We start from the raw sequence: 26,433 nt of genomic DNA, 5'->3' as shown, positions 1-26,433 counted from the left end.
TCCCACAGTAATTCCCATATGTAGAGTATTGCTTGTAATTTGGTTTTCAGGTGTTATGTTTCCGTTGCTTGTTAATCACATAATTGTCTTTGGATTATGACTAGAGTGAGGTTCAAATCGGTTTCAACTGAACATGTAGGACATTGCCCTAAGGGAATGAGGCAGAAAATGAATAATATTAATTTTTAAAATATTCGATTTATTATTTTTTAGGGATTGTATATTATGGTATTATTTATCATTGTTACAAAGAGGTCACAATCACTTTTTGCCATTAGATTTCAAATTACATGATTTGGAGTGGGTTACGAAGTTCGAGAAATTTTCTTTTGAACTTTGAGTCTGGTCAATAACACACTTACAACTATCTAATTTAAAATCTAACAGACAAAAATGATTGTGATCTCCTTGTATTAAAAGTAAATTGTCTTTTTATATATTTTTTTTATTTCCTATTTAGTGAATTTTCATTAAAATTGTGGCACGTCATTTAATGGATATAACGGTCAATATTTTCAAAATAACAGGAATAGTGGGCGTTACGGTGCATTACAACCTTTTTTATTTTTTTCTTTTTTTTCTTTTCCACATTTGCTTTTGAGACCCATTATAGTAGCCATAGTTCTAAAACTCAGCCTTGGCGCAAGGTGAGTTCGGAACGAGTAGGTTGTACAAAAAAAAATTAAAGTTTATATATATATATATATAGTTAGGATGCCCTCTGCTGTAGCATAAACAAATAGGTGTCAGAAAGATTGATGGTACCTTGGCCAAGTCTATTTTTTAAACACTGGTAGTAGCCGTTACACCGTCAAGTATTGGCTTTACATTAGGAGCACACCCTTTGTTTGTAGCAGGTATTTTATGCGGTTCGTTGCCATTGCGAAGTGTACCAGCATGTCTGCTCCCATCCTAGTGTTAAAAGCTGGAAAAGTACGAGGGTTTCCAACGATGAGACTGAAAGGCCCGTATAACGTGCTCCCATAGGAGCAAATTGTACACTTGCTCTTTGTAGTTTGGAGCATTTTCTTAGGAAAAGTCATTTATGGGTCAGTGGGTGCAAGGGCCTGCTGATTCATTAACGTCCATCTCAAAGATCGATATTGTAAAAAACTCGCAAGGCTAAGATAAATATAGACGGTGTAGAATTTTTTCTGTAGAAAAAGCACATTTTAAATTTTGAAAATTTTATTTTATTTTTTCATATTTATAATCATCTTAACCTAGGTCATGAATCACTAAAATTTTAGATTAGAAGTCCATTTTACAATAGGTTTAAGTGGGGCCTGCATTTGCGAAGTTTGAGTCGGGTGACTCATAGAAACCCCCATCCTTTTCTTTATTTGAAATGTTGGGATCCGATTTGAGGGATGGGGATCGTTTCTTTGCAAAATGCTATCAAAATGGGGTTTTTCCTCAGTTTTTAATTGACCAGTTGATAATCTTGTCAATTGCCATTTGCTCTTTATGGATGTTAGATTGTGATTATTGTTACAGTTTGAACTATACATCGTTATTATTCCGTGTAATGGTTGTAACATGAGTGTTTGTTTTATGGTGGTGGAATAATGTGACAGTGGCCGTGATAGCGGTGGATGTGGTGGTGGCGATGTGATGGTGGTTGTGGATTGTGGAGGTGGAGCAATGATGGTAATGGTGGCGCTTAGGAGGTGGTGGTGTGAGTGATGGCAGTGGTGGCGGTTAGGAGGTGGAGTAGTAGAGTCCTGCTGGTGCTGTGGTAGTGGTGGTAGCCAAAAAATGAATAGCTAATGGTCAATCCTTAGGCTCAATTTTTTCTGGCACTACTTAAAGAGTGTATTCAGTTCTCTTTTATTAGTTGGGTCACTACATTGAACAGGTTAAATCCCCAAAAATTGAGGTAAAGCTAGAATTTTGCGTGAGAAATGTATAATCTGCTCACATGATCAATTTTCTCATATGGGAGCTTATTTAATTTTATCTACTTTTAGCAAGATGTTGTTTTTTACGTAATTTAAAATAATAATAATAATAATAATAATAATAATAATAATAATAAACAGTGATTTTTAAAAATGATTAAAATTTTGACCCGTAGTGTTAGAAGAATGCATTTTTGGAAAACGATGATAAAATCATTTTTTAGCTCTTTCAAGAAAACTTTCTAAAAAAAAATTGCCTATATGTCCTAAATATAAACATTTTGGAACTTTTTTTGTATTCATTTGAACTTCTAGAAATCTTGATAAACTTTTTAAAATGTTCAAATCTTCCCTTGTCTTTATTTATTTTAATTTTTTTGAATTTAACCAGATAGTTCAACAAAGTACTTTCACTAACATCCTTCCAAAACAAATTGGTGCTCCAAAAAAACTATATTTCTCAAAACATTACTAGTGATATATTCCCACCGAAAAAAGCATATTCCCTTAAAAAATGTAGCTCCAAAAATTAAAATACAAAAAAAAAATAAAAAGGAAGAATTGTGCATGGGAAACATTCTCTATCTAGAAAAAGAGCCGGGGTTTAATTTGTTAGCGTTAAAAAAAAGCCGGGGCTTAATTTGTTAGCACTGGACGATTTACAACATTACGTCCTAGGCTCAATTCATACAAGGGACCCTCACTCACCCAAAAAAAAACATTCCCTCTCTCCAAAATCAGTACCAAAACATAAAGGAAGATAACTATTAAACCATTAAAGGGAGAAACAAATAGGGATATCATAACTTAAGATGTTAAGGTGAGGTTTGAATCTTTCATAGTTTTCTCTTTGTACGGATTTCTTAAAAAATGTACTTTCAAAATAAATAAATAAAAAAAAAGGGAAAACTTGCGCAATAAAAACATGATCTTTCTTCAAACCATCAGGGTCCAAGCCATAGATAACTGCAGGTCTTGATGACGTGAAGTCATTATTTTAGAAATTTTTCTCCGAAACTTTAAGATCTGAAGTCTTTGCATGAGTTATGTCTACAAGAAGTACGAGCACTTTGGAAAAAAAAAAAAAGAAACAAAACAATGCGCATGGACATAAAATACAAGAATTTGGTTTTTTTTTTTTTTTTAAGGGTGAGGTTTGTTTAAGGTTGCGAGACTTAAACAATCAAAGTAAGGCGCCCCCCAAATGATGCTGAAGAGGTGATTCAAGTGCCGAAAATCCCTATAATGGTAGACAAATCTATTTTTATTTCTAATTATAGAATTTCAAGTTTAAAAAATACTATAGATCTAGTATACGTACAAACACCTGAAAATCTTGAAAATGGAGGTCTAGATAATACATTAAAAGATATACTATTTCGAGGATTTGATATCTTTTTTCTTTAACAACTATACATTTTCAGATCGAGATGATCAATTATAGGATTTTTTAGCGTCATAACAACGTTTTTCAATGAGCTTTTGAGGTACCCTTTACTTCTATAATATACCGACCTTATATTAAAAAAAAAAAAAAACTATGATAACATAAATTTATGGGGATATTGTAAATTTCTCTAGTTTTTATCTACACGCATTATAAAGTGCCCACATTATACTGTACAAGTAAAACACACCTCTAAAATTTATTGGAAGATGTAGTTCCAGTATTAGAAAACTTACAATAGGTTGGAAAACCATTTTTAAACTTCAATATGAAAATTAAAATTCAAAAAAAAAAGTGTAGATCAAGAAAATCTATAAACATTAGAAATAGTCAGTCTACTTGTTACAAGATGCAATATTTTTAAGATTTTTTTCGTTATATCTATACATCTTGAAGTCGAAATGATTAATAATAAGGTTTGCCAACTTTCGAACACTCTTTATACAAGAATCTAGAGGTGCGCCTTACTTCAATAGTATAAAGTTGCAACCCTATATAACTTTTGTCCTATATATATAATATATATACATTGCAAAATGTTGCACCCTTATACTATTGAAGGAAGTTGCACCTCAAAAATCCTACAGAAGTGTAACGACCCAAATTTGTTGAGCATGATGAAGTCGCTGCTACGCGACGATAGAAGAGAAGAAGGAGAGAGAGGGCCCCGCTAGTGTACGTGCGGCAATAGAAGAGAAGAAGAAGAGAGAGAGTGTCGCACAAGTGTGCGTGTTGTGATAGAAGAAAGGAAAAAGAAGAGAGTGTCGTGGCGAAGGGAGAAGGAAGAGAGCACGCAACGATATGAGGGAAAGAAGAGTGCTCGATGAAGGAAGGAGGAAGAGAGCGCGGCGATAGAAGGGAAAGAAGAGCGCGCGACGATAGGAGAGAAAGAAGAGCGTGCGGCGATAGGAGGGAAAGAAGAGCGTGCGGCGAAGGGAGAAGGAAGAGAGTGTGCGGCGATAGGAGGGAAAGAAGATCGCGCAGTAAATGGAGAAAGAAGAAGCGCGCATGGCCATCGGAGAGAATAAGAGGAGAAGGGTAAGGTCGTGCATGAAGCAAGACAGCCCCCTGCTGACTGCGTGTTGTCCTGTGCGCCAACTATCAACCTACATACCATTAAAAGGCCACTTGATAAGCCCAGAGTTCCACCTTCTCACCTTTGGAATATAAGTCTCTCTTTCGCTCTCTACACTTCATGTTTTGGATCCAAAGTTTAGCCTTTGTACCATTGTTGACGAGCTTGAGAAGGTTCGTGATGGGGACTGTGGAAAGAGATTTGGGATCACCTTTGGGAACACAAAAGGTAGCTAGATAACTACCTTGCAGACCCATAAGTATGGAACATGAATGAAGTATGGTTTGAGCCTAGTTTGAGTAGAAGCATATGCAAAAATGATGACTGCATTTTCCAGAAAGCTTGCCTTCTTTTGCATGATAAGAAGTGAGCACTGAAATCCTTTTTGATCGCCCTAAATTTCTGTGGGATGATACTCTTGTGAGTATAGTTGAAGCTAGAATTAGTTTCATGTTGTTACCTTGCATGGATTAAGTGTTAGGAGATGATTTTGGGAAGGGTGTCATGGCTGGACTGTGATTTTCCAGGGAATTTGCATGTTTTTGTAATAAGTTTTTGAATGTATAAATGATATCCATTTGGCCTCAAGTCAACAGCATTTGAAAGATCTCTGGGTCTACTTTGAGTTTGTTTTTGTCCAGTTGAGATTCTTGCTAATTTAGAAGATATGTTTTATTTATAAATGTATGTCATTGTTAGCCGACTGTGATAAATTCAAGAAATATTGCTTCTGTTACTAAGACTTTGCTTGATCTATTGAAATCCAAATGACATAAAAATATAACCATTTGATAGATGCATGAATCTTCCATGATTTTCATGTTTTAACCTTGCCCAAAATATGTGTAAATGAGGGGCTATACTTAAGAATGTTCCAGTATGTCACTATTAACAGACCTTGTAGGAACTCAGAACTTTGGTCTCTGTTGCCATGAACTTTGGTTGTCCAAATGGAGTCCAATTAGTCCAAAACTATAGCCTTTTGGAAGATCTGAATGTCTACTAAAAATTGGATGTTTAAATTATTTTGAAATTCCTACTAGGTTGAAAGTTGTGATTTGAATTGCGAACATATGTTACTCATGGCAAAATTCAGCAAGATTCAGGACGATATGCTTAACCCTTAATTAACCAAGTAATGTTCAATCAGTGAATTCGGATCGGAATTTAGTTAAATTCCTCTTCTTAATTTAGGTGCTATAACTCATTCTGGATATGCCCATGATTAATAAGAACAACAATGAATTTTTAAGTTGTACATGAATTATGCACATATCATCCATCAACATTTCTTTCTGAGCATAGCTTATTCTTTTTACAACATGATTGAATGTTCTGTTATAAGACACCAAAATAGCATGCTTATGATTCTAAAAATGTTGATCACTCCTGCCCTTTTGAAAAGAGTAAAGTATGAATAGATGAATGTTATGCATGCTTATATACGGTACAACTGATATACGTGATTTTTGGCCACTACGCAATGGGTCCTGCTATAGTAGTGGATATTCTGATTATATTATATGAACTCTAATATATGTGATTTCTGACCACTACTCAATGTGTCCTCCATTGGTAGCAGATATTCTGATTCTGTCATATGAACTCTGATATGTGTGATTTCTGACCACTACGCAATGGGTCCTGCATTGATAGCAGATATTCTGATTCTGTTATATGAACTCTGATATATGTGATTTCTAGCCACTACGCAAGGGGACCTCCATTGGTAAGGGACATTCTGATTATGTTATATGAACTCTGATATATGTGGACATTTTGATTATGTTATATGAACTCTAATATATGTGATTTCTGACCACTACGCGATGGGTCCTCTACTGGTAGTGGATACTGTGTTGCCGGCAAATTCTGATTTTGCCCCGACTCTAATAATAGGAGTGGAGTTGGGAGATAACTGTAAATAACAGGGTGGGTCGCACCCCCCAAATTGTTATGGGCACTACGCATTGGGTCCTCTAATGGTAGTGTAACACCCTCTCTCCTGATGGCGCAAAGATAGGGTCGTGTCTTGTAAGGCTTCAGCGTATCAAAACCCCAAAGCGTGTTGGGGATCGTGTGTGTGAGTGAGGACAATACGAAATGGGATCTCCATTTGTTATTGTCCTCGCTCCAAAATGAGGGTAGAAGTTCTAAGTTACTGGATTGGCTTAGTCTGATCGATGTGACTTCTACTTCGAGAGTAATTATATTTATGTTTCTGCCTGTCTGAATTAAGTACTATATTCGATTGTCTGACTGTGACTGAGATAAGCATCAATGTAACTGCCATTTCAGGAAACATTAAATACTTCGACTTCTGAACAATACTAATTTTATACTGATAATGTTCATATTCTGATGCATGACTCTACTTTCTGATGTTAGTACGGTCTTTGGCAATCCATCGGCCATGTTATGATGTATATGCTAATAGTCAAGAGCACAAGAATAGTGACCTATTTACTGGACTTTAGCTCATACCTCTCTTTTTCCCTTCTTTTTAGAGTGAGAGCCGATGGCTCGCGTGTGGACTGCTGGACGGTGGCAGCAGATCTTTGAAGCCCAAGTGCTGTCCAGGAATCTTTTGATTGTAGGTGTATGGTGGTTGTGCCACAATGTATTTTGATGAATATTGTAATGTTGTTGTCAGGCCAGTAGCGCCTTGAACCCTTTTGTAAAAGTATTTTCTGAGACTAAATTTGTATAAATGGTTTTTTTTCTGCTCCTTTTGTGGTCCTTTGTTTATGAGTTTATTTTAATTCATGTTGTCTTTGATTCCAAAATTTTAACACGTGTTGATACCACTCCCACCTGAGTGACATACGCGACCTCCAGTCGCGATCCCGCACTCTGTCGCCCTCCGACGAGCCGTAAAGGGGTCAGGCGATGGAGTCGTGCCAGTTATGGTATCAGAGCAGTCATGCTAGGATTCTTAACCAAGAATGTTGTAGAGGTATCTCTAGAATAGTTTTGAGTAGACTAGTGACTGAGGTTCTCCTGTTGCAGACAAGAAGCCAAGGACTCGTGCTAATAATGCGAGCTCCAGTAACGAGAATATAGAAGCCCTTGGAGAATTCTTCAGGATATTGGGGGCCATGACTCATATAATGAAAGATAATATGCCGGCCCCGGTTACCCCTGCCCCGGAACAGACTGAAGGTCGACAAATAGAAAGGTTCAGGAGGCTAGCGCCACCGACGTTCCTAGGGCATGGGGGAGTAGAAAAAGCATAACGATAGATAAGGGAAGTGGAGAAGATATTTGAAGTGTTGCCATGCAGTAATGAGCAGAAGTAGATGCTGAGCACTGGTGGGGCTCAGTAAAACAATATTGGGAAAAGTCAAGGATAGAAGTGACCTGGGAGAATTTCTTAGAGGCCTTCAATGAGAAGTACTTCCCTGACTCAGTACGAGAAAGAAAGGAAGTGGAGTTTATTGAGCTGCAACAAGGGGGACTATCTGTAAAACAGTATGCAGCCAAGTTCGTTGAATTGCCAAGATATGTGTTGCACATCATTAACACTGAGGCGCGGAAGGCTAGTAAGTTTGAAAGAGGCCTCAAGCGAGAAATAAGGAGGGAGGTAATATCGGTCAATTTAAAGACCTTCTCCCCTCTCGTGGATCTGGCCATGAAGATAAAAAGGGAAGATGAAGGGTCCCGGGTCAGGAAAGTAGGAAGGATCGAGCCAGCTCTGTTTAAAAGTTTTGGAAGAAGGACTCGGCCACCCCCAAAGAGAAGTTTCAGGGGAAATAATAATTAAGGAAGTAAGAAGATCTAGAAAACCTTCTCTGGCGACGAGTGAACCAGCGCCCGACATGTCCATATTGTAGAAAGGACAATCACTTAGCGGTCGAGTGCCAAAGAAATACAGGAACATGTTTCAAGTGTGGCAATCCTAGCCACATGATCAAGGATTGTCCAGTGAAGGGACCAGGAGACTGACTAAAGACTCAAGGTCGGGTGCTTGCCCTTACAGAACGGGAAGCCAAGGCGTCTACCTCTGTGATTCGTGGTACGCTTTTTGTCTGCAACATGGAAGCTACAGTTTTGATTGACCCTAGATCCACACACTCTTTGTTGCACCTCATTTACATGCCACATAAATGTTAAACCTACACTTCTTGTCAGAACATTGGTTGTAGACACACCTATGGGGGAATCTATAGAGACTAATATTGTTTATAAGCACTGTGGGGTTTTGCTTGAAGGATGTGTTCTACCTATAGACTTGATACTATTAGACATCCAAGACTTTGATATGATTTTGGGTATGGACTGGTTGTCTACTCACTATGCGACAGTGAATTGTTATGACAAAACTGTAACTTTTAGATGCCCTAATCAGTCTGAATTGAATTTTGTTGGCATTCAGGATGTTTCCCCTATACACTTTATCTCAGCTCTTCGGGCTTCCCGTTTGTTGGCTAAAGAATGTGTTGGGTATCTGGCTTACGAAGTGGAGAATCAAGATGCCCAATCAAAGTTGGATGAGATACCAGTAGTGAGGGAGTATCAAGAAGTTTTTCCTGAAGTGTTTACCACTCTGCCTCCAGTTAGGGAGATAGAATTTGAAATAGAGGTGGTTCTTGGCACTGCTCCCATTTCTAAAGCCCCTTACAGAATGGCTCCAACCGATTTGAAAGAACTGAAGGAGCAATTGCAAGAGTTATTGGAGAAGGGATTTATTCGACCTAGTATCACCATGGGGTGCACCGGTTTTATTTGTGAAAAAGAAAGATGGGTTCTTAAGACTTTGTATATATTATAGATAACTGAACCAGGTCACAGTAAAGAATAAATACCTCTTGCCAAGAATTGACGACCTTTTTTATCAGTTTTAAGGGGCTCAAGTGTTTTCTAAAATTGACCTTCGGTCGGGTTATCATCAACTGCGGGTCAAAGAATAGGACATTCTTAGAACCGCATTCAGTACCCGATATGGATACTATGAGTTCTTGGTAATGTCATTCGGGTTAACTATGCCTCGACCGCCTCTATGGATTTCATGAATAAGGTGTTTAAGCCCTTTTTAGATGAATTTGTGGTGGTTTTTATAGATGGCATTCTGGTATATTCAAGGAATCCGAAAGAGCGTGAACAACACTTGAGAATGGCCCTCTAGACCTTAAAGACGGAGAAGTTATATGCTAAGCTCAAGAAAAGCAAATTTTGGCTTTCAAGTGTGGCCTTCCTTGAGAAAGGTATTTCTAAGGATGGGGTCCCTTGTAAGATTGAAGCCGTCTTGAAGTGGGAAAGACCAACAAATGTGTCCGAGGTTCATAGTTTTCTAAGGCTGACAGGTTATTACATACGCTTTGTTGAGGGTTTCTCAAAGATAGCGCTTCCCCTAACTCGCTTAACTCAGAAAGAGATAAAGTTTGAATGGTCAAATGATTGTGAGACAAGCTTTTAGGGGCTGAAGGCGAGACTGACCACGGCCCCAATATTGACCTTACCCGAAGGGAACGAAGACTTTGTGGTCTATATCGACACTTCCCATAAAAGGCTTGGATGTGTACTGATGCAGCGAGGGAAGGTTATAGCCTGTACCTCTAGACAGCTAAAGCCGTACAAGCAAAATTACCCAACCCATGACTTGGAACTTGCAAATGTAGTGTTTGCCTTAAAGATCTGGAGACATTACCTATATGAGGCCCAAGTTATGATATTTACATATCATAAAAGCCTCAAGTATCTTTCACTCAGAAAGAGTTAAATATGAGACAAAGAAGATGGATGGATCTACTGAATAACTATGACTGTACCATCAATTACTAACCGGGCAAGACTAATGTGGTGGCCAACGCTTTGAGTCGGAAACCCATAGTGTCGGTGGCACACCTGATGACTCGAGAGATAAAACTGATAAAAGATGCGGTGGAGTGGCACCCAACTCTGCCCCTTAGTGTTGGGGAAGGAATGACTACTGGTATGAGGATGGAGCCAGGTCTTTCAACTGATTCGTAAAGCGCAGAAAGATGATCTCCAACTTATGAAGATTCTCAAAGAAATAAAACTGGGAAGAAAAGAAGATTTCTCTGTTAGTGGGGACGGTTTGTTAAAATTTAAAGATCGGGTTTGTGTCCCAAATATTGAGAATGTGAAATGGGTTATTTTTAGAAGAAGCACACCACTCTCATTATACTATGCACCCAAGGAGTACTACGATGTATCAGGACTTGAAAAAAAAATTTTGGTGGAATGATATGAAGAAGGAGGTAGCGCAGTTTGTTGCCAGGTGCTTAACATGTTAGCAATAGAAATCTGAGCATCAAAAACCCGTTGGACTGTTGCAACCTTTACCTGTGTCGGAATGGAAGTGGGAGCACATTACCATGGATTTTGTCTCTGACTTACCTGAGACGGGTACTGGACATGATAATATTTGGGTCATTGTAGACTGACTGACGAAAGCAAGCTCATTTCTTACCAATCCGCACAACTTATACTTTGAACAAATTGGCCCAACTATACATTAAAGAAATTGTAAGATTACATGGAATGCCTATCAGTATCGTGCCGATAGGGACATTAGATTTACTTCAAGATTTTGGGACAGTTTGCAATCAGCTTTGGGGACAAGACTCACTTTTAGTACTGTTTTTCACCCCCAGACTGATGGGCAGTCAGAAAGAACTATTCAGACTCTAGAAGACATGTTAAGAGCCTGTGTATTAATTTTCAGGGGAGCTGGGAGGATCATCTGCCTTTGATAGAATTTGCTTATAACAACAGTTTCCATGCTAGTATCGAGATGACACCTTTTGAAGCCTTGTATGAAAGGAAGTGTCGGTCACCTATCTGTTGGGATGAGGTCTGTGAAAGAAAGATGTTAGGTCCCGAAATTGTTGAAGTGACCGCAGAAAAAATTGCTTTAATTCGGGAGAGGCTCAAAACTACTCAGAGTCGACAAAAGAGTTACGCCGATAATCGAAGAAGAAGCCTTGAGTTTGAGGTAGGTGATCGGGTTTTCCTGAAAGTATAGCCGACCAAAGATATTATGAGGTTCAGCAAGAAAGGAAAAGTGAGCCAACGCTTTATTGGACCATTTGAAATTCTAGAAAGAATAGGAAGTATGGCTTATCGGCTTGCCCTACCACCTGAGTTAGCAATATCCATGATGTGTTTCATGTGTCATTGTTGATGAAGTATCAGCCAAACCATCCCATGTTTTGAAGTATGAGCCATTGATAATCAATGAAGACCTAACTTATATCGAGCACCCAATTTAGATTCTAGACAGGAGGGTGCAAGTTTTGCGCAACAAAGAAATCTCCCTGGATCGTATTCTATGGCAGTACCACTCAAAGGAAGAATCAACATGGGAATGAGAAGACAAGATTCGGAATAAGTACCCCTAGTTGTTTAATTAATCGAGACACGATTTTGGGGACAAAATCTTTTTAAAGGGGGGATGATGTACAAATTTTTTGAGCATGATGAAGTTGCTGTCGCGCGGCGATAGAAGAGAAGAAGGAGAGAGAGTGTCGTGCAAGTGTGCGTGTGGTGATAGAAGAGAAAAAGAAGAGAGAGAGTGTCGCACGAGTGTGCGTGCAACGATAGAAGAAGGAAAAAGAAGAGAGTGTCGCAGCGAAGGGAGAAGGAAGAGAGAGTGCGTTGATAGGAGGGAAAGAAGAGCCCGCGGCGAAGGGAGAAGGAAGAGAGGCACGACGATAGGAGGGAAAGAAGAGCACGAGACCAAAGAAGAAGGAAGAGAGCGCACGACGATAGGAAGGAAAGAAGAGCGTGCACCAAAGGGAGAAGGAAGAGAGCACGTGGCGATAGGAGGGAAAAAAGAGCGCCCGACGAAGGGAGAAGGAAGAGAGCGCGTGGCGATAGGAGGGAAAGAAGAGAGCGCAGTGATAGGAGGGAAAGAAGAGTGTGCGGCAATAGGGGGGAAAGAAGAAGAGGGTGTGGCAGAGGGAGAAGGAAGAAGAGCATGTGGCGAAGTGAGAAGGAAGAAGAAGCACACGGCGAAGGGAGAAGGAAGAAGAAGCATGCGGCAAAAGGAGAAGAAAGAGAGCTTGCGGTGATAGGAGGAAGGGAAGAGTGTGCAGTGAAGGGAGAAAGAAGAAGTGCGCACGACCATAAGAGAGAAGAAGATGAGAAGGGTAAGGTCGTGCATGAAGCAAGACGCCCACCTGCTGACTGCATGTTATCTTGTGTGCCAACTCTCAACTTGCATACCATTAAAAGGCCACTTGGCTAGCCCAAAGTGCCACCTTCCCACCTTTGGAATATAAGTCTCTCTTTCTCTCTTTACACTTCATGTTTTGGAAGTATAGCCTTTGTGCCATTGTTGAAGAGCTTGAGAAGCTTGGTGAAGGGGACTATGGAAGGAGATTTGGGATCACCTTTGGGGACACAAAAGGTAAGTAGATCACTACCTTGCAGACCTATAAGTATGGTTTGAGCCTAGTTTGAGCAGAAGCATGTGCAAAAATGGTGACTGCATTTTCCAGAAATCTTGCCTTCTTTTGCATGATAAGAAATGCGCACTGAAATCCTTTTTGATGGCCCTAAATTTCTGTGGGATGATACTCTTGTGAGTATAGTTCAAGCTAGAATTGGTTTCATGTTGTTACCCTGCATAGATTAAGTGTTAGGAGATGATTTTGGGAAGGGTGTCATGGCTGGATTGTGATTTTCCAAGGAATTTGTATGTTTTTGTAATAAAATTTGGAATGAGAAAATGATATCTTTTTGGCCTCAAATAGCCAACATTTGAAAGATCTATGAGTCTACTCTGAGTTTGATGTTTATGTCAAGTTGAGTTTCTTGTTAATTTGGAAGATATGTTTTATTTTATAAATGTATGTCATTGTTAGCAGACTGTGATAAATTCAAGAAATATTGCTTCTGTTATACTATGACTTTGCCTGACCTATTGAAATCCAAATGACAAAAAAATATAACCATTTGATAGATGCATGAGTGTTCCATGATTTTCATGTTTTAACCTTGCCTAAATTCTGTGTAAATGAGGGGCTATACCCAAGAATGTTCCAGTATATCACTGTTGACAGACCTCACAGGAACTCAGAACTTTGGTCTCTGTTGCCATGAACTTTGGCTGTCCAAATGGAGTCCAATTACTCTGAAACCATAGCCTTTTGGAAGCTCTGAATGTCTGCTAAAAATTTCATGTTGAAATTATTTTGAAATTTCTGCTAGGTTGAAAGCTGGGATTTGAATTGCGAACATATTGCACTAATGGAAAAATTCAGCAAGATTCAGGATGATATGCTTAACCCTTAATTAACCAAGTCATGTTCCATCAGTGAATTGGGATTGGAATTTAGTTAAATTCCTCTTCTTAATTTAGGTGCTATGCCTCATTCTATATATGCCCATGATTAATAAGAACAACAATGAATTTTTAAGTTGTACATGAATTATGCACAAATCATCCATCAACGTTTATTTCTGAGCATAGCTTATTCTTTTTACAAGGTGATTGAATGTTCTGTTATAAGACACCGAAATGGTATGCTTATGATCCTACAAATGTTGATCGCTCCTGCCCTTTTGTAAAGAGTAAAGTATGGATGGATGAATGTTATGCATTATTATACGCGGTGCAACTGATATATGTGATTTTGACCACTACGCAATGGGTGAGTAGTGGTCCTCCATTGGTAGTGGATATTTTGATTCTGTTATATGAACTCTAATATATGTGATTTTTGGCCACTACACAATGGGTCCTCCATTGGTAGTGGATATTCTGATTCTGTTATATGAACTCTGATATATGTGATTTCTGGCCACTGCGCAAGGGGTCCTCCATTAATAGTGGACATTTTGATTCTGTTATATAAACTCTGATATATGTGATTTCTGGTCACCACGCAAGGGGTTCTCCATTGGTAGTGGATATTCTGATTCTGTTATATGAACTCTGATATATGTGATTTCTAGCCACTACGCAATGGGTCCTCCATTGGTAGTAGATATTGTGTTGCCGGTAAATTCATATTTTGCCTCGACTCCAATGATAGGAGTGGAGTCGGGAGATAACTGTAAATAATAAGGTGGGTCGCACCCCACAAATTGTTATGGGTACTATGCATTGGGTTCTCCAATGATGGTGTAACACCATCTCGCTTGATGGCACAAGGAGAGAGTCGTGTCTTGCAAGGCCTCAGCCTATCAAAATGAGACTTTCATTTGTCATTGTCCTCCCTCCCGAATGAGGGTAGAAGTTCCAAGTTGTAGGATTGGCTTAGCCTGATCAATGTGACTTCTACTTCGGGAGTAACTATATTTATGTTTCTACCTGTCTGAATTAAGTACTATGTACGATTATTTGACTGTGACTGAGTTAAGCATCAATGTAACTGCCATTTCAAGAAATATCAAATACTTCGACTTCTTAACAATGCTCATTTTATATTGATAGTGTGCATATTCTGATGCATGACTCTACTTTCTGATGCCAGTACGGTCTTTGACAATCCATCGACCATGTTTTGATGTATATGCTGATAGTCAGGAACACAAGAATAGTAACCTACTTACTGGGCTTTAGCTCATACCCCTCTTTTTCCCTTCTTTGTAGAGTGAGAGCCGATAACTCGCGTGTGGACTGCTGGACGATGATAGCAGATCTTTGAAGCCCAAGTGCTGTCCAGGAATATTTTGATTATAGGTGTCTGGTGGCTGTGCCACAATGTACTTTGATGACTATTGTAATGTTGTTGTCAAGCCAGTAGCGCCTTGAACCCTTTTGTAAAAGAATTTTTGGAGACTAAATCTGTATAAAGAAATATATATGCTGCAAGGGCTTACCTGAACCTATACTTTTGTGATAAAGACTCAATTAAGGATGACCCAGAGTCATGGCCTCTATTCATGCTTGGTATGGCTCACACAGCCTATTTTCCACATGATTATGTTGCAATTGACCAGAACTTAAAGGGAGATGGGAGCATTATCATTCGATGAGGTCGTGCAAGCCAAGAATCTGTACACGCCCGATTTCTAACTGTCATTGAGATCAATCAAGAAATGGTTTTTATTCTGCTCTTTTTGTGGCCATTTGTTTATGAACTTATTTTAATTCATGGTTTGCTTTGATTCCAAAATTATAACACGTGTTGATGCCACTCCCACCTGAGTGACGTACGCAACCTCTAGTCATGATCCCATACGTTGTCGCACTCTGGTGAGCCGTAAAGAGGTCATGGGGTGGGGTCATGACAAGAAGTGAGTGTTCCAGAGTCGGATGACCCTCTAATTGATCATTTTGTTCACGGGATGTGAAGGACATAAAGGATAAAAGAAATTCTAAATCTAGAAAATAGTGCATCTTGCAACAAGTTATTTGAATAGTCTATTTCAAGTGTTTATTGATTTATTCTATCTGTACCATTTTTGAAAATTTAAATTTTATAATTAGAGATCAAAATAGATTTTCAAGCCATCATAGGCTTTTCATCATTGAAAGGTTAACTCTAAGGAAATTTTAGAGGTATCCCTTACGTCTATACTATAAAGAGGTGACCCTAAACAAACCTCACCCTATATTTGTAAAAAAGTTTATATAAGGTTGCAACTTTATACTATCGAAGCAAAGTACACTGTAAAAATCCACTAGAAGAGAATGTTCCCATGTTGGAAAACCCTCTAATCAATCATTTTTACCTCGAGACATGTGGAGATGAAGAAAACACAATGAATTTCAAGTCCTAAAGATATTGCACCTCATAAGAAGTTATCTGAACCATCTATTTTCAAGCTTTTCAAATGTTTATAGATATGCTTGATTTGACCATTTCTGAAATTTTAAATTTCATATTGTGATAAAAATAGATTTTAAAGCCATCACAAGATTTCTAACACTTGAACTACATTTTCAAGCAAAATTTTAGAGATGTACCTTACTTATATCGCATAAGGAGGGTGTCTTGCACAAACCTCACTAATGTATGTAGAATTGTTGTATGCAATCACCGCCCATATATATGCATGATTCAAATCACTGTTTTATTATAATATAGTGAAACTATAAAGTTGCAACCTTAAACAATCCAATTAAGGTGCACCTCCAAATTGTATTATAATATACAGTGTTTTAAAATGCAGCCGCATCAGGCGTTATGCGCTGGGCAGCGAATTGAAAATCCCCTCATATGCGGTGTGGAGAGATACGCCTCATCTCTCTGCATCAAAGCCACATCCCGTATCAGGCTGCATAATTTTCCGCTGTCTTTTTTTCTAAAATGTACCCCTCAGGCAAGGGTAATAAGGTCATCTTGTCCTTCAAAAAGGGGGGGAAAGGGTTTGGGGGGATATTAAACCCCCTAAACAACATTTTTTAGCCATATTAGTGGCTTTTATTGGATCGATTGAATCAAAAAAAAATTCGAGCGGAAATTTTATTTGTTGAAGTTCTTTGATTTGTGCATTTATTAATGCTTGGTTGTTGATTTGTATATTTTGGGTGTTGATGTTTCTTTGATAGTATTTGAAAAATTGAAATTTAGAATCTTACCCTCAAGACTTGAGAAATGATGATGATTGAATCAAAGGTAAAGCCTATAATTACAAGTCGAAAAGCACAAAAATCCCCTAGTCATCTTCTTTCAAATTAGGGAACGCGTCTGCACTTCAGCACAGCGGGACTATGCCAGGATCTGCGCCCCTGTCGATTTAACTTCCCCAAGCCATATTTAATTGGGCTATTTCGCTAAATTTAATCAACTGCGTTTGTCGTCACTGGTTATAATCAGTTTAATAAAAAAGAGCTAGGGTTTTTCTCCCAAGGAGTTACCACTCTTCATTTCCGGAAGAATTTCCCCAGGTATATCTCCATCACCACGAACTTTCATGGTTCATTTGACCTAGATTTCGATTTTCACTCAAGCTTTTGTTTTTTTTTCTTTTTCTTTTTGGTTGAACTTTGGTCCTTGTTTGTGCTGAAAATTTTGCTGTTTTCTACTTAAATTGGGGGTTGAGTGTATTGTTTATTGTAACTTGGACATAGGGTTTGTATCAATCAGCTTATGGTATGAAATTTGATCCTGGATTTTGTGCATGGTTTTTGATATTTAACCTGGATCGCATGATGTGCTTGTCTTATGCAATTAATTTGTGCTCAACTTTTCTCATATGAGCTGCATTGCTAAAAATGGATGTTATAAAGGTTGGTTTCATATATATATTTTTTGGTCAGTTTTGGGGCTTTTTTTATAGGAAAGGAAAACGTCATTTTTTGGCATTTAATTACCACCTATCCCAGTCGAGGATGCATATGCAGATTTCTGTATTAGTGTTTCATTTGTATATGCTCAGTTGTTTGTAAATATTTTGTCATTTTAGTGGGTTTTGGAAATGGTTACCTAATTTTTTGTATGTTGTGTGAGGCCATATGATTTAGGTTCCTGTGATAGCTATTTTTTTTTGTGGGTTATGTTTTAGTTGAACTACTGTTTTAGGTTCCAGCTTTGACGACGTGATTAGGTTCCTGCCATAACTAAATTTTTTAATTTTTAATTTTTTAGATGCTTGAACTTGCTGATCAATAGTTGCATTCCTAACGTGGTAACTTATGAAATTAATTTTATTTGGGGAGTTCTTCATGAAATTACAAACATAGAGCACTAACTATACCTAATTGCGAAAGTTTTAGTTGAATCCCTTTTTCCTTTTTCAGGAAGATCACGGCTTCCAAGAAGCTGCTTTGGCCAAAGTATTTGGGAAGCTCCTGTTGTCGTCTACACTCATAATAATCCGCTACATATTAGTACTTTAATCGGGGTTTCCACCTCGAAGCAGATCGGTTTTCATATAATTGGCATCTAATACACATTCACCATGCTTGAGCGCAAGTTATTCAAGACAAAGTTATGCATTCTCTTTCAAAGAGGTCATTGTCACAGGCAGAGCTGTTCATTTGCCCATGGGGATACTGAACTTAGGAGGTTTTCCGGTTCAGGCAGTGGTAAGATCATATATCTGTTCTGGTAATCAGTATGTTTTATGGGCTTTCTTTGATTGCCTTGACATGGATATAGCTTGAACCACATTAATTTATTTTTATTGCTTTGAATTGAGTATGTTATGATACCGTCCCAATGCAGTTCTGCAGCGGTTCCTTGCACTATGCAGTCTGAATAATGCAATCATTTAAGAAAAGAAGGCAATGGTGGATTGTATTATTATGGTCTAATTGTTTAAAAATATTGAGACTAAACTGGTTTCTGTGATGGAAAATGATGCAGTCTTATATGGAATCAAAGGTGCCCTCCGTGATATTTGCATTGGAAATTGATATATGTGTTAGAAACATAAGGTTGGGTGTAATCTATTTATTCTGAAGCTAGCCTTCTTGTGATAAGGAAGATTCCTAAGGAGAGTGAGAAACTCTGCTGTGTTCTTCATAAAAAATTGGTTCTCTCATTACGTGGTTTTGGCATGGGCCGATTCAGAAGTTGTATTTTTTGTGGAAGATGTATTTGCAATGGCTGAATCTATGAACAAATTGCAGTGCGTTGCTTGTTTTAATTTATTTGATTTTAATACTGAGAGAGAAATCTGAAACTATTGCATACCTAAGAAAATTTCCATCTGCAATGACATCTGGACTTTGACTTAATCAAAATGCTTGGGAGCCGTGGGCTATACCGTTTCAATTAAAATTTCCTTGCCAATTTGCGGTCAATTTTTTAATTTTCTGCTGTAGCCAATAGATATGTCCATCTATTTTTCACCCAGTTCAATGATGACTGCTGTTTGAGTTGTTAATTTATTATGATTGATCATCTTCAATATTGGCAGCTTTAAGTCCCAAATGGTTTTCATGTGCAGTAAGTCAGTAACAAGGACTTAATGATCTATTGGTTCGTTGGTCGGTCTGAATTGTTTCAGCCAAAGCCTGATCTGATTATTAGGACTTCCTTTCAATTTATGGTTGATGATTTCATTTGCTCTGGATTTCCTTCCTTTTTTAATGTCTTGTTAGTTGTTATCAACTAATATGATGCAGCAGTTGCCGTACTTATGGATAACACATTTTGTTCTTAATCATAAAAAAGAAGAGAAGTAGACCATTCCCTTCTCTTCTTGTCTGTAGTCACCTTGCAGAGCCAGTGTGGTTGGTCTAATTGGCTGATGATTGAAAACATATTGATTGTGGATGCTAGTTTGTTGTTTGTTGTTGGATATCCTTGTTCTGCGTTTGTATTTGGTGAGTACTAACTTATATTTCTTGAATCTTTCACTTCAGTAGTAAAACTAAAGCTGGGGTATTGCCAGAGGATGGAATGTTAAATGTATTGTCATTTTCTTGAAGATGCTGGAATTATGATTGGGTCAAAGCTATTGGAAACATCACTGGTCTTATTTATCTCAGATTGTTATTGGACATATTATTTTGATTTTCCTTGATGATGGTTAGCTGTTGTCATGGGCCAAGACATGGATATACGAGTTGATTCCATGATTATAAGTTCATAACCCCACTAATGCTGCCTTATGGCCAGGGTTGAACTTGCATTTGTATCAGGTTGTCTGGATCTTCTTTGTGCAGCTATTTGGTATTTTAAGTACTAGATTACTTATTCTTTACTTTAATGACATTATTATGCTGATGGTTTATTGAGCTTTGGGAGGTAGTATCTACTATGGAGAACTGAGGTCTTAGTAACTAAACTATAATGTCCCTATGCTCTCCTCAGGGTTTCTGCTATGTGATTTTCATTTATAGGAATCTTTGATGAATATCAACGTGTTTATCTTGAAATTTTTTTTTATTGGTTTTATGGAGGGCAACATGGTTCTCACATCATTACAAAGTCCTTTGCAACTTAATTATGATGAAGGTTTCCATGGGTTGAGAACTTCTGCAGATTATTCTGGCAAGACAGTCTGGTCTCATGATGGAAGGTGCATCTATATGTTGTTTATTGGTTCAGGATATTTTTCTTATTGCTCAAGAAGGCAGCTGTACAGTCCATCATCTATTATTCACTTCTTTGATATTCAAAGGATTTCCTCTCCTGTATTAGCTCATATGCTGGTATAGCCACTGTCTTGATTTTAGAAGGCATATTAACTTGCATGGCCTTTTTTGGAATTCGCAAGCAGGCGATATTGCTATCCATTATTAGCTTTTCATATTGTTCATTGTTATGGTAAGGTTAGTCTTTGACATTGTTCATGGTTTTTTGACTTGCTAGTTAATTATGTAGAGCACCTTTTTTAGTTCCTAACACTGGATCTTGTTTTCAGGTAGGTGGGATTATCGTGGTAGCGACCTGAGGGATAAACTTGACCGAAGGCACTCTCCATATCGAAGGCTTTCACCTGGCAGAGACAGAAGAGGTCGGCATGCATTTCATGGTCAGAGACTAGTTCCATATGACAGGGGTAAGGGTTCTTAGGATTACTGCGTCCATGTCCTTGAATGGGTTGCTCAGTCCAACTGGACAGAATTGGCTACTGTGAAGAATTCATTTTCCTTTCCATGCAGAACTTCTTGCTTGAGATTAGAGTCGACTTTCATTTCTTCATCCACTGTTTTACTTATCCCTGATTCCTGCATTATGTTGTTTTTTTGTTTTTTCCCTTTCTTTATCAAAATCTTCCGTATTGTTAAGTGGAAATTTATTGTGTAGGGTATGGCACTTCAAGGTCGCCAGAGAAAGAGAGGTATCCCTATCTCAAAGTCTTATGGTATCTCTTTTTTGTATTTATTTGGTGCCATTTCTAAATTTCTCCTTACCAGTTGATCAATTGCTCTGTTTAAGTCTGTTGAACGTGAAATTTGCTGTTCTTAATTGTTTCAGCATCTGTATTTGTTGCCAATCGATAATTGTCTTGCCATCTTAAGTGACTCCTACTCTCTCACTATTACCCTGTTCAGCTTGTCGGTTTCTACTTGCGACATATGGTTTGTGTAGTTTATTGTATTTTGTGTAGTTTATTGTATGAATGGTGATATGAAACTATGGGTTTTCTATATAGATGTTCTTGTTTTATCATAACTAATTTAGTTTGTCACACATTACTTTTGTGAAAGTCTATGTGATCGTGATAGATAGTTGCTTGCATGCTTATGTTTATCAAGCTTTTCAAGGACTTCTATGCATAAGGTTCATTTCATTTAATTTTTTTATCTATCATCCCCTAGGATGGATGCAGTTTTAACAGTTCACCTGATTCAATTGCCCTTTCTATAGTGGGGAAAACGGCTATGAATTACCAAACTAGAGCTTCTTTATGTTTGTAAGGCTATTGGAGTGTCCTCCATTTGCTTTCCCTTGTCATAGTTCATACTTCCACCGTCGTTCTCTTTGTATTTTGGTTAATAAAGCATGTAGTTATATAGGCTTTTCTTGTCTTTTATCACATTAGATGAGTTACATCCAGCTCAAGTTTAATCTTCTTTATGAAGTTAATTGATCTCAGCTGTAATTTGTGTCATTCCTACTTCTAGAGGTATCCTTGTTTATCAATTCATATGGCCTCTTTGTCAATTTATTTTTATGAGGCATACAAAATATTGCACGAAATGAGTATGATGTCTGGTCTGTGCTTTTGATGATACAGAAAAGGTAATTGTTGTAACATTAGGGCCGAATCTTCGAGTGAATGGATGCTTGTTTTCCATTTCCGATATGAAATTCACTTTGGGACACCCATTTTGGAAAGAAAACCATGAAGATCTATGCTTCATCTTGACTATTTTTAGTTGGCTTCGGTCCATCAAGTCAAAGAAAATCATGTGGTGAGTTGTGATACACTTGTTCATTTTGGTGTGCTTCTCCAATGGCTGCTACTCATTGTAATTTTATTCATCATCTTTAGTATACGCTTGCTCATTGATATATGAGCATACTGACAGATTGATTAATTCATTTAGTAGTTGTTTCTACGGGGCAGTCTTACTTTTTTTCATAGTTCATTATGATGTCAAACAGTTATTGAGAAACTGTGATTAAAAATTAGTTGCATTGAAGGCTCCCTAAATCTATTTTGGTGGTCCCTTACTCGTGTCATTTGCATGAAATATCCGAATCAGAAGCAAATTTATGCGCCTGAAGACAAAGAAGACATGTGTCCATCATAATAGATATTACTTGTATAATTCCAGGCTGTGAACTTTGTTTGGCCATAGTGGAAGGGGTTTTTGATAGGTGTAAACGAGTTCGAAATGTCAATCTGTAACATCACTCGAGGTTTTCGAATGCAGATACGTATAAAATTCTAAGTGTCTATTTTATGTCACTTGGGTCCATTGAATATGCAAACCAAAGACAAATTTGGTATATTGCCTGAGTGGTCAATGGTATATGGCGTACAAATTGATGGTATTCTTGTGATATATCTGGTTAGGAATGGATTCATTTAAGTGGTTGATCCTGGTGCATCAATTGCCCCAGTTAATTACACGGTAAACCATCCTAGATCAGTAGCATTGGATCAGGAAATGTGGCCATTGAACTATAATTCTTGCTAAGAAGAATGCCCATGTTGTGGCAATTCCACCCAGAAGGTAATGGGTTACTCCTGCAGCACATCCTTGGACAATGCTCAAGGCTCTAGGCTGAGTAGCAGGAGCAACTTTCAATTTGTTATGAGCACAAAGGATGAACTGGTCGTGGCATTAGCGCTTTTATTTGCGAATCCCTTTGTTTAATCCTAAAAATACATAAGATATCTATTACCCTACCCTTGCCACTTCTTCGAAGTATATCAACACTTCACTCCTACAATAAATTATCCATTTTGAGACAATACACCATCCCCCCCCCCCCGGGGTAAGGACTGATTCGAGGAATTAGCAGATCTGCCCATTCTCTTCCTGTCAAAATTTTTATTAACAACATAATATAAAAATGCAATAACTTAAGAAGATGCCAAGAGGGTGAATCTTTCTCATTAAGGAATTTCATACCGGGCTTCATATTGAAATTAAAGATTTGATGTTTAATAACAGGTTGAAACTACACTTGGAGTCCACATTGATGATGCTTTGAAACTTATCCAGAATACTTTGTATTTCAAAAAGCTGAAGAATATGACCTATTTGGACTGATTAAAATGGTGGTTGATTCACTGAGTATTTGGGGAACTGATTTTGGAGAACGCCCTAGTTGATAAAACGGGATGATCTTTGTGGGCTTTCTTAGAGTTGACTTCCATTATTGGATCTTTGAACAAAAGGAGGTTTTCAACTTGCAATATAGGTTCGCATCCAGCCATAGTATTTGATAAAGCCATTCTCATCTTTTCTTGACATGGAACTTAAGTTCTTGACAAACACAAAATAAAACGGTCCTTCAGCCATTGTTTGTACAATTGAACTGTAGATGTTTTAAACTTCCATTGAGAAATACTTAAAATCCCTTGTTCGCTATTATATGAAAATTTATTAAAAAAAAAATCAGTGTTAATTTTTTGGAGGAAAACTATTGTCTAAGAAAAGGTGTAAGTTCTCTGTGGGTATATAGTATATGTTAAGGGTATCGACTGGCTATCCACCGTAGTTGACTCCAAAAGAGAAAATAAGGAACCTAGTAACTTTTTGGGCCTTTAATCACACTCTTTTCAAATTCTCTTTCTCCAACGACTTCCATATCAATTGGTCCAACTGATTACTCTATCAAACCTCAGAACCTCTAGGGCCTCGTGGTGGAAACCACTTGAAATGCGAGTGGTGAAACTTTACTTTGATGGCTGCTCTCTGGGTAACCCTGGTCCCTCAGGTATTAGGGGGCTCTATCACTCTTGTGATGGGAGCACCTTGCTGCCCTTTTTGCTACCTATCGGCTTTGCGGACTCCACTCTTGTTGAGGCCCTTGGCCCTTCTGGAAGGCCTTCGCAAGTTAGACCACACCTGGAATCACAACATCGCGGTGGAAGGGGATGCCAAAAACATTATTCGTCGGGCATCCAACTGCTATCTTGGTCTTGGCCTTGGCATCTCGACAACATTTTTGACGAGATCATGTATTTATCGAGCAACTATAAGATCTCCCGGCGCCAGGCTTTCAAAGAGGCAAATTCGGAAATTTACAGTTTGGCCAAAGAAGGGGCACTCCTTATTTCTTCCTCTTAGGCCCTTTTTGTTCTCTGCTAGCAGTGGGTTTTGCCCTTTTCGTCCCACTCATGCTTTTGTATAGCGTGACCAATTCGGTCACCACCTTTTGTAAATTTTACTATTATGAAATACAATTATAGTGAACTTCTTAAAAAAAAAAAAAAAAAAGGGCTGGCTATTCACCATATGAACTTATCAATGGATGGTGGACATCAGCTCTTTTTTTCCAATAGACAAGGATGGACTTGAAAGTGGACAGCAGTTCAACTTGAATCTGTTGATGATATGGACAGTGGAAGGCCATTATGTGCACTCAAACTATGTTGCCGACTTGGGGATAAAATTAGCTTTCGAATGTTTAGGATGGTAGTGATGGATTTGATAAAGATGACTGAGTGTGCCCAATATTGCCGGCTTGTGAGTGTAAGACATGTTAAGACCTCTGGAAGAGATGGTTTGCCATCAAATATATGGTTCTTTACAATGTTTGAAAACTTGTCTGAGTCAACTTGGAATTAGGCGCGTTACTTCGGCTCGGCACGCTGCTGATCCTGGAACATGGTACATATATGTACCTTTTACGGTTCTCAAGTGAGCAATATATTATAGACTCATGTGGTTACTATACAAACTTGGGATGACTTGCCTGAGTTGTACAGTACTTGGGTGAGTCACTACAATACTCAGACGTGTCCCTACAATACTTGATTGATTACAAGTCTCAATTTGAAAGGGGCCTGGAAATATGCTTCTCTTGTTTTCTCTGCTTTCTTCAATTTAAGCTCTAGTTTTAGCGATTTGAGCTGAATTTGAGTCCTTAGATTTTAGCCTGATTGATCTATTAGGCAACATTAGATTTGAGGAAAACAATAGATTTTGATGGATTTTTGAGATCGAAAAATTCTGCAAGTTTTTGTAATATTGCAATTTCTTAACGATTGATGGTCAATCTTCGATGGGATTTAATTATGGAGCCTATTTTTGTATTCTTGATCCAATCGTAGGCTTGAATTTAACAAAAAGAAAAACACTTAGGATTTTGAGAGATTTTATATTTGGATTTATTATTCATCCAAATTCTTTTAGAATGCTTGAAATTCCGAGATCCGAACTCGAAACTCTAGACTGGTTTGGCGGTATTGATTGGGGTTGTGTGAGGAAGCTTTGCCAAGGATTTGAGGCATCAATTCGCATTGAGCGTGAAGTTTGAGGGAATTGTCTATGCAAATTTAAATAATAAAAAAAGAAGTTGATTCGAAATTGGAAGCTAACAAACATAGATTCAATGCCTCTTGGAATTCAATAGAATTCCTAAGAATAATGTTTTTGAAAACACAATAATCAACTTTGAATGAGTAACCTATTGACTTTATTTGGACTCCCAAATTCTTATCCTAAATATAGTTAGGACTCCCAACTAAAATTGTACCAAAATTGACACCTTTTCCCTTTGATAGAATACGATAAACTTGTCCTAAAAGATAACCCTGAAATGATCCCCCCCCAACTTCGCATAGGCGTAACCTTTTGCTTTGTGGTCGAAATCGTTATTATGATCCCATTTCAAAAACGATTGCATAAGCCCCGTAAGCTGAAACCTATGTCGTCGGTTTTTTAAGAAATTGAGGCCCAAAAATGCTTCTAAAGCCTTGAACATCAAACCTGAAATTTGCTGCGTGAAGTCGGCTTGCACAGTCTCCCCCGATTAGAGAGATCACGCATTTTAGTTCTGATCATCAATGAACTTCTGTAATGCTTTGCGTCAATCTTCCCTAGCTTCTTCTCCGAAATCTTCAAATTGTTTTATTTAGGCTTACCTTTCCATTAGATTAATTACCGACTGTAGGAACGTGTACCCCTTTGGAAGCTTGACTATATATGCGTTATTGACAATCTCTTGATGAGCACAACATAATCCAATTTTCTTGTACTTGAGCTTATGATATGCCCCACATGGAAA

General features: G+C 38.0%; 2 protein-coding genes across 17 annotated transcripts in view; both read left to right on the top strand.

Moving 5' to 3' along the window:
• Nucleotides 1-8,576: 8,576 nt before the first annotated feature.
• Nucleotides 8,577-9,194, top strand: LOC148783155 (uncharacterized). Its single transcript, XM_088859819.1, has one exon. The coding sequence runs from the start codon at nt 8,577-8,579 to the stop codon at nt 9,192-9,194; it is 618 nt and encodes a 205-aa protein (XP_088715945.1).
• A 7,807-nt stretch (nt 9,195-17,001) lies between these two features.
• LOC18445643 (Zinc finger C-x8-C-x5-C-x3-H type family protein) overlaps nt 17,002-26,433 on the top strand; it is a 37,203-nt gene continuing 27,771 nt past the window's right edge. For 4 of the 16 annotated variants that reach the window (XR_016049389.1, XM_088858262.1, XM_020674452.2 and 1 more), the window contains exons 1-6: nt 17,002-17,231; nt 18,084-18,371; nt 20,278-20,314; nt 20,516-20,562; nt 20,660-20,797; nt 21,046-21,079. Coding sequence is in view for 14 of the 16 variants with exons in the window: in XM_088858262.1 (XP_088714388.1) it covers nt 18,245-18,371; nt 20,278-20,314; nt 20,516-20,562; nt 20,660-20,797; nt 21,046-21,079 (383 nt within the window). In the remaining 2 variants the exon portion in view is untranslated. Of the gene's footprint in view, nt 17,232-18,083; nt 18,372-19,658; nt 19,935-20,195; nt 20,315-20,515; nt 20,563-20,659; nt 20,798-21,045; nt 21,080-21,979; nt 22,158-26,433 lie in introns of those variants that run through there. The other 12 variants (XR_016049390.1, XM_088858266.1, XM_020674455.2 and 9 more) reach the window with 7 other exon arrangements.

This window comes from Amborella trichopoda, chromosome 2 (assembly GCF_054954075.1).
Source record: "Amborella trichopoda isolate Santa Cruz 75 chromosome 2, AtrichopodaSantaCruz75HAP2 v2.0, whole genome shotgun sequence".
In the NCBI taxonomy this organism is placed as follows: Eukaryota; Viridiplantae; Streptophyta; class Magnoliopsida; order Amborellales; family Amborellaceae; genus Amborella; species Amborella trichopoda.
Note: the sequence above shows the minus strand (reverse complement) of the source record. Positions and strands in the feature narration are given on the sequence as shown.